The 15,701-nt window shown below is 38.3% G+C and overlaps 1 protein-coding gene across 4 annotated transcripts in view; it reads right to left on the bottom strand.

The window, feature by feature from the left end:
- SLC35D4 (solute carrier family 35 member D4) overlaps positions 1 to 15,701 on the bottom strand; it is a 172,349-nt gene that overhangs the window by 87,687 nt on the left and 68,961 nt on the right. For all 4 annotated transcript variants that reach the window (XR_013486231.1, XM_020968752.2, XM_020968753.2 and 1 more), the window contains exons 8-12: positions 14,006 to 14,054; positions 13,048 to 13,093; positions 11,863 to 11,898; positions 8,133 to 8,167; positions 1,436 to 1,505 (exon numbers count right to left, since the gene is read on the bottom strand). Coding sequence is in view for 3 of the 4 variants with exons in the window: in XM_020968752.2 (XP_020824411.1) it covers positions 1,436 to 1,505; positions 8,133 to 8,167; positions 11,863 to 11,898; positions 13,048 to 13,093; positions 14,006 to 14,054 (236 nt within the window). In the remaining variant the exon portion in view is untranslated. The remainder of the gene's footprint in view (positions 1 to 1,435; positions 1,506 to 8,132; positions 8,168 to 11,862; positions 11,899 to 13,047; positions 13,094 to 14,005; positions 14,055 to 15,701) is intronic.

The raw sequence follows: 15,701 nt of genomic DNA, 5'->3' as shown, positions 1-15,701 counted from the left end.
TGAAAAGTTTTTGCACAAACAAAGCCAATGCAACTAAGATTAGAAGGAAGGTAGAAAATTGGGAAAGAATTTTTACAACCAGTCTCTCTGATAAAGGCCTCATTTTTTAAATATATAGAGAATTAAAACAAATTTATAAGAACACAAGCCATTCCCCAATTGATAAATGGTCAAAGGATATGAACAGACAGTTCTCAGATGAAGAAATTAAGCCATCTATAGTCATATGAAAAAATGCTCTAAATCGTTATTGATTAGAGAAATGCAAATCACAACAACTCTGAGGTACCACATCACACCTATCAGAATGGCCAACATGACAAAACAGGAAAATGATAAATGTTGGAGAGGATGTGGGAAAATTGGAACACTAATACATTGTTGGTGGAGTTGTGAAATGATCCAACCATTTTGGAGAACAATTTGGAACTATGCCCAAAGGGCTACAAAAATGTGCATACCCTTTGACCCAGCAATAGCACTTCTAGGGCTATATCCCAAAGAGATCAAACAAATGGGAAAAGGACCCACATGTACAAAAATACTCATAGCAGCTCTTTTTGTGGTGGCAAAGAATTGGAAATTGAGAGGATGCCCATCAATTGGGGAATGGCTGAGCAAGTTGTGGTACATGAATGTAATGGAATACTATTGTGCTATAAGAAATGATGAACAGGCTGACTTCAGAAAAACCTGGAAAGACTTATATGGTCTGACGCTGAGTGAAGTGAGCAGAACCAAGGGGACTTTGTACACAATAACAGCCACGTTATGCAATGACTAAGACTGCTAAACTGAACTCTTCTCAGCATTGCGAGGATCTAAGACATCTCCAGAGGCCTCATGATGGAAAATGCTGTCCACATCCAAAGAAAGAACTATGGAAGTCAAATCACTCTCACTTATTTTTACCTTCTGTCAAGTTTTGTTTCATCTTTCTGATGGTTCCTCCTATTGGTTTTAATTTTTACTTACAACTTCACTAATCTGAAAATATGTTGAATAGGTATGTAAATGTAAAGCCTATATCAGATTGTGCGCCATCTTGGAGAGGGTGGGGGGGAGGAAAAGGGAGAAAAAATTTCAACTCAAAAGCATATGGAAAAAAAAATTTAAAAACAAAGAAGCTGTTAATTCTCAAAAAAAAAAAGAGTTACCCAGTGAACTCCAGGTAACATAAGTGGTAGAGTGCTGGATCAGAGTCTGGAAGGCTAGGGGTTCAAAGACTACTTCAAACACTTGTAAGCTATGGGACCATGGACAAGTCACTTAACTCCTCTGAGATTCCATTTATTTCCTCTACAAAATGGAGCTCAAATGAGATAATAGATAGAGAATGTTTCCCCAAATTTAAAATAAAATCTAAATGCCAGTTCTTGCAGAAGTAGTAGTAGGATTTGGGGCGGGGAGTGAGGGGGCCATTCTTAAAGATTACCTGGCACAGCAGCTGGTGTGGAATCTGTAAAAATACAGGAATGGGAACTCCAGAACACTGAAGAGATCACCTGAGGAACAAAGCAATGCAATTCATAAAACACTGGCAACAAATAAACAAAAAGAAAGAAGGAAAGGAAGGAAGGAAGGAAGAAGGAAAAGGAGGAAAGGGAGGGGAGGGGGGGAGGGGAGGAAGGGAGGAAAAGAAAGAAAGAAAGAAAGAAAGAAAGAAAGAAAGAAAGAAAGAAAGAAAGAAAGAAAGAAAGAAAGAAAGAAAGAAAGAAAGAAAGAAAGAAAGAAAGAAAGAGAAAGAAGGGAGAGAGGAAGAGAGGAAGGAACGAAGAAGATGAATGAGAGAATCAATAAATAAATGGATAAGAAGAGATAAATGAATAAATATGTAATTAAATAAATGAATAGACAGAAAAACAGATGATTGAATACATAAGTAAATGGATAAATAAGAGTAGATAAATAGATAAATTAATGGATAAATAAGTAATTAGATAAATGAATAAATCAATGGAATAGATAGAAAAATAAATAGATAGATGATGGACAAACTTGCTCCAAGGCTGTTATCACTGAAACACAATTGGCCAGTCACTGGTCGAGTATTCCTTTGATTATGAAGATCTAATGGTTGTATTAGTGCTTATGTGGTTCAGAATGGAGAGGGGGAGAGTGGAGAACATTTTTCAAAAGAGCCTTTTAGGAGGGGGACGGGGTTGCCTTATACAACTCATATTCAGTAATGAATAAGTTCCACAGGCATCCTTCAAAGGCTTCACATTTAACCAACAGTGCAAAGAAGGAACAAGTTACATGCAAACAATGTGTGTTCATTTTACTTCAAGGTCCAAAGGCTACATTTATTTCTACTGAAGTAAGTTCATTCTTTTAGTTCCACTTAGTGGAATAGGAAATACTCACACATATTGGCTGTGTCCCTCTATGGAATTTGAACTAGGTCACAGACAATAAGTCAAGAGGTTTTTAAAAAATGTTTTAAGCCTTTCCAAATATGTCCAGAGGAAAAGAACTTAGCATTTCCTTCCAAATCTGGAATTTTTCTGTCTCTGAGGGGTCTTGCCTTCAGACCTATGGTCCTCAGGAAATCTGAGTCTTTGATGAATGGATGTAACATTTATTGAATAAAGTTTTGCTTCATGAGCAAAACTCACAAGAACGAGTTTATAAGTGTTCCATCGATGAGCATGGATTAGATAGTTATTGCAATACATATATATAGTAATCTTTTGACAATCTGATCAAACCTGTAAATGTATCTGTCTTGTTTTAGTTGTTTTTTAAATAGCATAAATCAAGCCAAGTTGACTGACTTCTTAGTGATGTTTAGGGCTCAGGAAGCAGAACAAAAAAAATTAAGGCAATTTTCTCACTTAAGACTAATGAATCACTGAATTTCTGAGTTGGAAGAGGCATCAGCTGTCATCTAGCAAAATTCACATTGGAGAAAAGAATCCCTACTACCACATATACAATACATGTAACATATCCAAGCCTTGGCTTGAAAATTCGTAGTGAAGATGAGCCCTTCACATTCCAAAGCAGACCATTCCACTCTGGGAGACTCCTGAGTGTTCATATTTCCTTACACAAAACCTAAGTTTGTCTCTTGCAGCTCCCATTCATTGGTGCCAGTTCCACCCTCTGAGACCAAACAAAAGAAACCAAATGACATCCTTTCAAGTACTCGAAGACAACTATAATGTTTCTTTTGAGTTTTCTCTTCTCTAGACTAACGGTGTTAGGATTTAGACACATCTGACACTGGTGCCTTTCTCAAGCACTTACAACTATTCTTGAACAGTTTTAAGGTAGTTAAAATAAAACTAGTAATTATCCCTATCCTGGAAAGTGACATTTTTTTTTACAAATAAAACTATATTGACATCTTTTGTTTTTCCATTGCCTGAATTTCCTCCTGTATCTGTCCCCTTCCCTCCTCCTAAACAGCTATCCCTTATGACCAAAAATAATGTTTAATAGAAGAAGAGAGGAAAAAAGAAGAGAAAAAACAACTAGCAAAAACAATCAATATGCAACAAAAAAAAATCTGAAAACAAATGCAAAGTCTCACACTTGTGGACCTCCCATCTTTGCAAAGGAGTAAGAAGTATTTTCTCCTATCTCTCCTCTGGAGCCATTATTGAACTTCGTAATTCTGTAACATTCACTGGGAGCAGCTAAGTGGCACAGTGAATAGAGTGCCAGGCCTAGAGTCAGGAAGCCTCATCTTGATGAGTTCAAATCTAGCCTCAGATACTTATTAGCCATACAACCCCAGGCAAGTCACTTAACCCTGTTTGCCTCAGTTTTCTCATCTGTAAAATGAACAGGAGAAGGAAATGGCAAACCACTCTAGTATCTCTGCCAAGAAAACCCCAAATGGGGTCATGAAAAGTCATACACGACTGAAAAACAACAACAACATTCACTTTTGATTACATTGTGGTATTTGTTCTTTCTCTTCATGTCATGGTAATCGTTATATATCCTTTTCTTCACTTTCCTTACTTCATTCTGTATCGGTTCATGTAAGTCTTTCCATGTGATTCTAGATTGATCATATTCATTGCTTCTCACAGCACAGTAATATTCCACTACATTCATGGACCACATTTTGTTTAACCATTCATTCCTCAATCAATGGACAATATTTGGTTCCTGGAAAGTGATTTGTAATTGATAGAATCCATGATTTCATCAGCGTGGATATTTATCACCACATCACAATGCCTCTATACCTTAACAGCTAGTCCTCTTAAGTTGATAGGACTGGACAAATATAGCATCCAGTGGCCCACTTTCTAATGATGACCCTCTCTGAGCTTACCTCAGCTGGTTTGTGGATGACAGGAGCGTACATGGTCCATTGCTAGGCATGTACCAGGCTTTCCCAACTAGGACTAGCCAGGGCTCCTATTCCTCTGGCCCTTGAAAACTTAAGTCATCTTCATTTCATAAGGAGGTATCAGAGTGGAGCTCTGAATTGATATAATTCTTCAAATATGTAGCTAATAATATCCTTATCTAGATTTTAAGGAATTCTGTTATTAGTCTTTGCAACTCCTTCTTGGAGGCACATGAAAAATCAATCAATTGATAATAATCAAGAGGTACTATAATTGTTCTAGGAATTTTAAATGTTACATTAAATAAAAAATAAAGTAGCAAAATTAATTTAAGAAACGGAATATGACATATTGCCTCCACAAAAAGGAAAGATACACACCATAACGGAATGAAATAGTACCTTTAGATATTACATAAAATGGTGCAAAAATATGATCAAGAAATAGTTTTTAAAAATAAGAAAACAGGAAAAACTTTAAAATTACAAACATAAGAATTCCTTTATTAAGCATTTAATATAATGGAAATTATAAACCTCACTTTAAGTGGCATGATTAGATAGCAAGGAGGAAATCTACATCTATGAAATGACTTTGAAACTCTACCTTTCAAAAATGGTACCTGTAAAAGTAGGAGAATAGGGGTTCAGGAGATATGGATGGTAGTCCTGGTAGTTAGCCTGTGCATACCAGTTTATTCATTTTTAAGATAGGAATAACACCACTTGATTTAGTTACTTCACATGACTTCTGGGAGGATCTCTGATATCTGTCTCATCCTTTCCATTCCACTATTGCTGCTAACCATATTCCTAGACAAATGCAAAAACCTCTTTACTCCCAGACTTCTTTATCCTCTAATAGATCCTACATACCCATGTTAAATTAAGTTCTCTTTGATTGTGTACCACTCTGCTTCCAAATCATTCAACAGACTACCATTGCCTACCAAACAAAATCCAGACATATTTTTTCCCTAGAATTCAAGACCTTCCACAGTATACGAGGCCTTTCTTCCCAGTCTTCTCTACTTATATTTCCCAATATGAACCCTTTACTGCAACCTATCTGGACCAATCTTTGTTCGGACACAAAGATACAATGTGATTTCCTGGCTCTGCAGCTTTTCCCAATCCTATCCCTTTATCTGGAATGACTTCCTCTCCTCTGATTTTTGTCTTTTTTTAAAATTTATTTTATTTTGAATTTATAGAATAAGAATTTCCCTAACATAGTATAATAAAAAGATTGTACATGAAAATTAAAATCTATTATGTACAACTTGCTATTCTATTTACATATATAATAAATATATATATAATTTTATATAATAAATTTTTTTTCTTCTTTTTTTCTTCCCTGCCCCTTCCCACCTTAAAGATGGCTACCAATAGACACCAATACGTGTATGTGTGTGTGTGTGTGTGTGTGTGTGTGTGTGTGTGTGTAAAATTATTCTATACATGCTTCTATTTATCAGTTCTCTGGATGCAGATAGTATCTTCCTTCATATCCTTTCTTCATGTCCTTTTTAGTTAATTTGGGTACTTATAATAGTCAAAACGACTTAGTTGCTCAAAGTTCTTCTTAAAACATTATTGCTGTTACTATATATGATGCTCTCTGGGTTCTGTTCATTTCTCTCTTCATTATTTTGTGCAAGTCTTTCCATGTTTTTTTTTCTTTGTGAGGCAATTGGGGTTAAGTTCCATGGTTTGTTTTTTTTTAAGATCATTAAGCTCATCCTTTCTTACAGCACAGTACACTGGGGAATGGCTGAACAAGTTGTGGTACATGATGGTGATGGAGTGCTACTATCTTTATCCTTCAAAATTCCATCGATTCTTTCAGACCTTGATTAAACACACCTTCTACATGATCGCTTCTCTGATTATCTTGTAACTGTGCTATTTCCTCACCAAGTTCTTCTCATCTAGATGTGGAGCAGGTAGAGGTGGAAGTCCATTGGGAAAGACAACTGCGTCTTTTGCAGTCATGATTTTTATTCCCTTTCCTGACTTTAGGTGCAGAGTCACAAGCCCAGATGGACAGTATCAGGTCCCACTGAGTACGTGACAGACTGAGTAGACACCTCCCTAGCCCTGCATTTGCAGTTCTACTCCCCTCTCCTTCCATAACTGATTTCAGTGGACTCCTGAACCATGACTTTCCCTTCAAGTGAGTTGGACTAAATGATCTGTGAAGTGGTTTCAGCTCCATGAGTCTATGATTGAACCCCATGATCCATAGAGCTGACCCCACCCCGTGAAAGGTCTTTAAGGAAGATAAATGGCCTAAATTGGCGGTTAGCCTCTGTATAGGTTTATTCATCTGTAAAATGGAAGTAATGCCACCTGCCTTACCTACTTCACATGTTTTCTGGGAGAATCTCCTTTCATTTCAGGTTATACATGGCAAAAGGGAACAAGAACACTGTAAATAAATGAAATCTAACGGTAATAAAAAAAAACCAATTACAAAAAACTCCTCCCTACCCTAATGCTTTCACCAGAAATGCCAAAATTTTACAAAATGAACTAGTTTAGGTTTCAGCTCTTTTTATTCCCCAGCCCAGTCCTGGAAGGAAAAGCTCAAGAACAGCAAATTGTCTAGAAGGTAGGCTGAGGGGGAGAAGAAGAAACTCGCTGAGAGCTGGTTTCATAAGCAAGTAAGAATGGAGAAAAATCTAACCACTTCCTGTTTTCCTGGGTCAGGAAGTTCCACATTGTTTTGAATTGGCTGGGTTTGTCCTCAGCTTCATACTAAAAAAAACCTTTTCACCTAGGATCCCTTTGGCTTGCCTGATTTTCTTCTTCCAGTTAAATATTCAAAAGTAGCAAACAAATCAACCTCAAAGGCAGGAATCAAAATATCTTTGTGCTGTAAATACCTCTGAGGATAGCTGAGGATAGTGCTGACTTATCTCCAACCATGCTAGAGTCCCAAAGAAAAGTGCCTAGTGAAGCCCTACCCCTCCCTTCAAAAAAACAAACCAAAAAAAACCACTCAAAAAGCACAGGCTGGCATCATAATGTAGAGATGAGCACCACTTTAGCAAGGATCATTTGATTTAACAATTTATGTGAACATTTTTTGGCAGTCAACATACTGCACTATGCTGAAGATCTGAGCATACTGTATTGACTGAGCACCTGCAGGACTGTGTCCAAGGCTGATGGGTAAGGTGAGGTCACTTTTATTCTCTGAGATCCACAGAGTGTGCAGGGTGGCAGAATGGAGCATGCTGTGGCCACATTGGAATTGGTATCCAAGCTATGAGGTGCTTTCTCTCCACCCCAGGCCCAGTTGTAGTTTCAACATCAGGAACAGAAAATGCATGGTAGTCACCCCCAAGTAAACAATGAGGATTGTCTTAATGAGCTCTAAAGCACTGGTCACACTAAATAACAGTGTAATTTTTTGCTCTGATGCTACTCCAATTCTCAACCATTGTGGGCATTCTGGGAAGTCCAGGAAAAGGATCATATTGCCATAAGCTGTTTACCAATGCCATCATTGGCCCAATACGTTGCTACAAGCAAGAAACCAACAACATGGTGGCCATCATGGCTAAGCTGTAGTGCTAGAAGAAGGCATATAGCCCAATCCCCTGATTTTACAGAGAAAGAATGGGAGATCCAATATGGCTGTGATGTGTATCAAGTCCCATGGGCAGACAGTAGTAGAGCCACCCACTAGAACCCAACCTCTAGTCAAGGACTTGGGACCACAAGTCTGCCCCAGTGCAGTATGTCTGTCCATAAAGAACATCAAGGAATACATAAAGGTACATCAAGAAATGTGTAGTTTTAACCTTACCTGTGGGATGAGATGCAAAGGCCAACAGGACCACGCTAAAAAAAGACAACAAGGTGTTACATATGAATTCAGTAAGTGAAAGAAATTTTTAACCTATTCTATCAGGTAGCAAAGTTTTTCCCAAAGCAAATTCTCCAAAATAACAAATTTTTGTTAACTATATATTACATTCTATGGCTTAGCACAGTGATTAGCACATAATAAGCTTATTAAATGCTTGTTAACTTGCCTTGGCATACTACCACTTTGTCTAAACATACTTTATCTTCTTCCCATTTACTGAAAGAGATGAAAAACTTAAACAATCTTATTTTGATGTGCAAATCCAGTAACCACTTGCCCTAGATCTCAAGTTCTACTCCCTATTCCTAAGTTTCCTGGCTGGGCTCAGTGCTGTTATTTTTCTCAGTCCCTCTTAAGAGAATACTCAACTAACCTATTTTAGTACAATATGATGCTGTAACCAAGAAGTCAACAACACAGCAGCCATTATTGCTGAACTACAGAACTGGAAGAAGCCATACAGCCCAATCCCAGTGTTAGAAAGCTAAACAGGCAGTCCCCAATTTACTAGTGAGTTATGTTTCAATTTTCTTTTTTTTTTATTATGAATTTGATCAATATCAATAAGCATGAACATTTCCATGTACAAAGAAGATGAGAAAAAATGTATGTGAATCTCTTCATTCTGGATAGTTTTTTTTTTATTTTTCTGAAAGTTTCTGTTAAAGTTCCTTGTTTAGAAGTTGGAATGCAGTATTTCAGAGAAACAATTTTACATGGAGTAGTTAAGTAACCAAGCCTTCCCACAAAAATATACTTCACTACATTTCTAATCATGCTAGCCTAAGTTCTAGGTTCTGAAATCAGGAGACCGATAGGTGGAGGAAATACTCATCATTATAATTGGTTCTTTGGCTTATGGCATTGTGTTCCCTTCACACATAAAGATGTTTATTTGGAGAGGTAAAACATTAGCATGGATTACTTTATAAAATGAGATAGCTGCTATCAATCATGACTCAAGAGAACCGAAACATAAGACAAGTAAACTTGGATGGCATGTTCCCAGCGCCTACCACAGTGCCTTAAACATAGTGCTATCATTAAAAATAATGTGGATTAAACTGAACTGAAGGTGTGGAAAGTCCCAAGTACATACTTCTCTACTTGGGGGCTGGGGGCAGGGAAAAGAGGGGGTCAGGTCTGGCTAGGGTATCCAGTAGGGGCAGAGGCCACATGAAGATACTATTTCTACCAAATTGGATTGGGAGAGGGAAAAATTAAAGGGGAGAGTTAAAGAATGATATGCTGCATCAGACTAGCCCAACTTTGCCTTAGAGTTACTGAGACAGAGGAGATATGGTCAATGGCAGTATTTGCAGTGCTATTACTCTCACTGTAGGATAGCTGGAGAAAAAAGGTACCAAAGGAGAAGGAAATAAACTTTAAGAAGTAAGTAGCCCCTAGAAACTAGGGGCTATTGAGCCAGGAACCCAAAGTCAGATGAAAGAGCTAGATGAGAGAGTTGGTCCTCTTGCTACCACTGGAATTTTACCAGAACTAAATTTCTGGTTATTCTAGTCATCGCTAGCATGCACATTCTTGGCAGAAATCTTTCTGAAGTCTGTAATTTGAAATTATATACAATAGCTATAGCCATGGAATGATAGGATTAAATAATGTGCTAATTTGGAAAAAAAAGAACACACCAGAATATGGCACCCATTTCTTCTCTGCACACCAAACAATAAACTCTCCCTATGCAATACCCAATAAATCTTCCTTCAGCTCTATCCAAGTCTATTTGTCATACCCAGGAGAGAATTCCTACATTTCCTTTGGGGCTTTAAAACACCACCATTTCAAAGAAACCTCATCTGTAAAATAAAGGGTTTGGGCTGAATGATCATTAAGCTCTAAAATTCTCTGATTCTGAGCCCCTGGAAAATTGTCCTCCCACTTAAACAGCTATAGACTAAGTGAGGCCAGAAGCATCCTAGAAAAACCTAGATTAAGTGTGAGTCTGGAAGTAACAGGACACCAGAATTTCCCAGAGTCATTATTAAATGCCAATTAATTAAAGGTTCCTAAAAACCAAGGTTAAGCTTTTTAAATTTTGTTTTATTTTGTCTTAGGGAGGGAGACAGACTTGTGATTTCATTGATTTGAGAAGCTCCTAATGCTGAAACTCCCTCCACCAATGCAGATGGATAGCTTATGGTCTAAAAGAGTCGCCGGAAAGATTAAGACTTAACCATAGTCATGTAGATCATATGTATCAAAGCCATCTCCAAGGCCAGCCATTTAGCTACTACCCTATGTTGCTTCCCCACATTACTTTTACCACATAACACAGCTGTGAACCCAGAAGCAAAAAAAGGCCAAAACTACTCCCTTTTAATGGTTACACTCACCTCTTGCTACATGTACACTCTTCTGTTCCTTCTTCCCCTCCATCCTTTCTTCTCTACATCTTTTTCATGCCCTTATCCAATTGAGTAACACCCACTTCCCTTTAGTATCTCACTGCTCTGCTCAGAATCACTAAACAGAAAAATTCAGGAAATAAATATTCCCTCAAAAAAAAAGGGGGGGGGAGGTAGCTGGACTAAAGTTTCAGAAACTTCTCACCACTTTTCTCTCACTAAAAAATTGAGAGCTCAAACCAACTTCTCTGCCTTGGCAAGCAATGCTTTGAGCTGGCAACGAAGAAGCACAGATGACCCATAAATCCAAGCATAATGGAAAGCTCTAGATGCTCATTCCTCTGTGTTTCCAATGCCAGCAAGAAGCCAAACAGTGCCCCCAGTACTGATTCACACATTTTCATCACTTGTGCCGAAAGAAAAGACTTGGCAATGGGATTTTGGCTTGAGCTGACTGACCCCTAGTCTCAGCCAGGAAGCTGCAAGCATCAGGCTCACAGGCAATAAATATACACATGATAAAATAAAGGAATGGTTAGGACTAGAGAAGAGAACACAGGAAAATTAGCTATAGGTCAAAAAAGCTCTAAATCGTCGCTTTTCCATATCCCTCATTCCTTTGATGTTTGATCTGGCTAGAAGTTTTGCCTGAAATGGTTCAAATGCCATGGAAGCATTTTAAAAACAAAACAAAAAAAAATCCTGAGTTTTTAGACAAGTCCCATGAAAAGGCCTTCACTACAACATTCAGGCAAGGTGGACCAGATGCAAGTCTTCTACCTGGCACAATGGAAGCTCTCATCCATGCCTGTAGCAAAGCCTGCTGTTTAAAAGGCATTTTTCAATATAAGTATTTAGCTGAGCATTAGGGACCTCAAAATGAGAAAAACAGTTCTCTTTGAATGCTGGAAGCAAGGTTGTTCACTCCAGAAATAATGGATGATCCAATGGACAAAAGGCTCATCTCCAAGTTGACTCTGTTATTACCTCAGTGTGACTGTATTTAAACCTTCCTAGATTTCCCTAAACCAAGCTAACTTGGCTTCTTATGCTGAAGCCTACAGTGGACAGTGGGAGACGTGACTTTCCAGCTACAAAAAAGCCATGCACATTAACCTGCTCTCCTACTGAATAACTTTAATTTCTGTCCTGCTCACAGTTAATTAATTTCTTTGAACTAATCTGGTAATGAGGGACAGTGACTCAAAGTGTATTCTGTGAAAAATGTGACCGGAAGATGTTTTTGAAATGAGTTAAAGAAACAGACAACACCAAAAAGATGACAAGGTTAGTAATTTTACCTAAATATGTAGTTTAGGTACTGCTGGTCGATGTCACTAGGGAATCAGAGAGGTAGAAAAGGGGAAAAAATGGTCAGTTATTTTGCAAGTAAAAAATATTCACCATTCTCTACTAAGGCATTACTTAACGGCATATTGTTACAAAAGAACAAGATGAAGCAGCAAGGGTACTTTAAATGCAAACCAGCATCTGGATTTTTTTTTTTAACATCAGTGTAGTGAATTTCCAGCAAGGAAACTCCCTCCCCACCAATGCAGTTAGCCACATGCTCTGTAACTTAGAGGTGCCCGGGCACTGAGAGATTGAATAACTTGATCAGTATCACCCAACAAGTATGTTTCAGAGTCAGGTGACAAGACAAAAGTCATCCTGACTCCGGGAGTGGTTCTCTACCTATTACGTCACACTGCTTTTCACCTGGATTTTCAAGAATTTTTGGTTTGTTCCATTCAAATCAGATACATGTTCACATGAAGAAGGGGAAATTTGGGCAGGGGGAGTCACAGAGATCACATAAAACAGCAACCAATTAAAAAAAATTGCGGGGGGAATCTCCTGGGAATATGGCCCAAAGAAAGTGTGACCCAAGTGGGGACATCAAACTCCTTGAGATACAGAATCTGCCTTGTGCTCGTCTGGGAGAGTTTAATGTAAAGGAAAATCTGGAGGGAGTATGTTTCTTTAGGTTGTTCCAGGAATAACCAAGGTGGCTCTCAACAAAACTCTGAATTAGGTATTCCCTCATTTAACTAAACTGACAAAAAAGTGACTAGTTAGATCAACCTCACTCGGTATACCAAAGGTTTCACTGAATCCAGAGAATACAGCTTCTTTTTGTGTCTGTCCAAATTCAAACTGAAAAACTATGGAGAGTACTTACTGTCTCTATAAGCCATAGGTAGGTTCAGTACCTAAGGTTGACAGTTGAGTGGCTTAGAGAAAGTTGTACACGTGGGTATGAATGAAGACAACTAGGACTACAAAATTTCAGATGGCAATGAGAGAGAGGAGAATAACCTTTGGGACCTAAATCTGTCCACTCTCCCACAATCCTATGCAGCAGAGCTCCAAGTCCCCAAGCTGAAAGGTCTCTAACGATGAGAGTCGCTCATTCCTTTTCTGTAACCAAAAAATATAAAATAAGACAAAAAACAAAAATATTCCAAAAATCTTATAAAACGTACCTTAACATGTTGGATTTCCAGGCCTTGTGAAGTATTTTGTAAGACCCTGTAAATGAAATAAAACATGCTACTGATACATGCTCATTCTGGCAAATAAACTAGACTCACTGTCATTGAATCAGATAAGCAAAGGGCTGGAAGGAGCTCTCAAGGGACCTCAGAGCAACATCCAAATGAGAAGGGCACCTATCCTGTCTCTGAAGGTCTTCAAGAAAGATGTCACAATCTATGCTACTGCATTCCAGCATATAAACCAGCTCACAGAGAATACTAAACAGGGAAGGGTTAGTCATTCACTAGCACAATGGCCAGCAAAAGCTGAACTTCCTCCTCTCATACGTTAGCTACGGTAAACAGAAACACACAGCACCATTCAGACTCTGAACAGAGGGTAACTAAGTCAGACTAGCGTGTTTTCTCACAATACAATATGTCTCACAACATGACATAAGCAAAAAAAAAATTAAATAAGCTCTTCATTTAACCTACTCTGGAATTTTCTGGTATGTAATTGAAAGAAAATGACCTTCACATAAACCTTTGTGTGTATTCCCAGGATTTTAAGGAAAGACTTGCCAACATTCCATAAATTGGTCTGGGGAAGTAAATCTTAAGTCACAATATCTTAATTAAAGTTTTCCATGAATGACAGGAAGAGGTAGTTGGGACTGATATAATTGAGGGAAAATTCCAAAGAAGCCAAAGCAATTCAGAAAAGCACCAGTGAATTCTGACCCAATCCAACTCTACTTTGGTACCTGGAGTCTGCTCCTCCTCTTGTCCACACCTCTGCCAACAACTAGGTGTGTTCTAGTCTTTGATATGAAGAAGCATGAGCAGGATCTGACTCCATCCTCAAAGCTGTTCCTCCTTTCTTTACTCCTTTCTTCCAAATCTTAAATGCCTTTCTATTATCAAAGTCTTCATTATTTTTTCCTGGCATGCTTTTTAAACTTACCTACACAGAACAAGTGAATGGCAGCCCAGAAATACCCAGCTTGATCAAACTGTAACAAATGACAAACAAATGAATTATTCTAGGCAGAAATAGACATACACCATATATTGGAGCCACAAGATAGCAAGCACAGTGGTGACTACAGAATGCCTGGCATGCTCCAGTAACAAGGGTGGCCAAGGTCAGTGAATCCTTAGAGACCCTTTTAACCTTCTAGAGGGTTGTCAGTAAGGGAAGTCTTTCAGGACACTATATTTCAAAACATAACTTCAAAATTGAATGTTTCAGCCACCAGTCTCTCATCCTAGTTGAAAGGAAGGGGGGATGTAATAAACACCTACTACGTGCTAAGTAAATACTGTGCTAAATGCAGTTGGATGTCTCCCCTGGGTCACTCTTTGGGCCACATACCCAGGAGATCACCAAAAAAAAAATCTCTATGGCTCTCCCTGCTCAAGTTTCCCCTTCTTTACATGAAAATGTATCTTATTTGAATGAAATATGGTCTCATTTGACCCTCACAACAACCGTTGAAATATGTGCTGCTACTGTCTCTGCTTTAGTTAAGGAAACTGAGGCAAACAGAGGCTAAGTGACTTGCACAGGACTACAAAGCTATTAAATAAATATCTGAGCTGGATTTGAACTCAGGTTTTCCTGACTTCAGGTACCATCACTTGAACCATTTTGTCACATAGCTGCCTTTCAAAGTAGTTGGTTGAGAGGATATCATAACTTCTCCACGAATCACAGAATTTGTATTGCAAAAGACTTGTTTCAGAGGTGTCAAAATCAAATAGAAACTGGGCTGCTGCTGAACAGTATACAAGGATCCCAGCATCCGCATAGTGACTTAGAAAACCACATATTACAATCAATGTTCTATTGTACTTTTATTTATTTAATTAAATGTTTCCCAGTTACATTTTAATCTGGTTCCAATGGTCTACACATTTGATACCTCTGATCTAGTCTCAAAATTCCTAATGTACTTTCAACCTGAGGGAATCATTATGATTTTGGGGGCGCTCTGTCTATGAAAGAAATACTCCTGATAACATACCCAACAAGGGGCCATACAGTCGCTGCATGAAAATCTCAAAGGAGAGGGAATCCACCATGTCTACTTTTTGGATAGTTCTAATTATTAGGAAACTTTTTCTGACATCAAGCCTAAACTGGTCCCTTTGTAACTTCTATGAATTGTTTCTGGTCTGCCCTCAGAATCCAAACAGAAATCTTTCCACATGACAGCCCTTCAAATACTTGAATATAACTATCATGTCATTCCCTCCCCCTTTCCCCCTGCCACCTACGTCTTCTCTTCTCCAGGTTAAATATCCTTCAACTAATCTTTATATAACACAGACTCAAAGCCTTTCACCATCTTCTTTGCCTTCCTCTGGACCCTTTCCTGTTTATCAACGTATTTCTTAAATTCTAGCACCCAGAACTGAAGACAGTAACCCACAAGGGGTCCGATCAGGGCAGAGAACAGAGGGATCAGCACTTCTTATTTCTGGATGATTTACCTCTCAACACCAAGATCATATTAGCTTCTTATGAACACCACAACCCAATGCTGACTCATTCTGATCAAACAGTTCAGTAAAAGTCTCATCTCTTCTTCAAAACAACTGCTTACCAACCAGACCTCCCCTCTCTTGCTCTTGTGAAGTTGGTTTTTTTAACCCAA

This window comes from Phascolarctos cinereus, unplaced genomic scaffold, assembly GCF_003287225.1.
Source record: "Phascolarctos cinereus isolate Bilbo 61053 unplaced genomic scaffold, phaCin_HiC Scaffold_4;HRSCAF=312, whole genome shotgun sequence".
Taxonomy (NCBI): Eukaryota; Metazoa; Chordata; class Mammalia; order Diprotodontia; family Phascolarctidae; genus Phascolarctos; species Phascolarctos cinereus.
The sequence above is the reverse complement of the archived record's forward strand: the minus strand, read 5'-3'. Positions and strand labels throughout refer to the sequence as shown.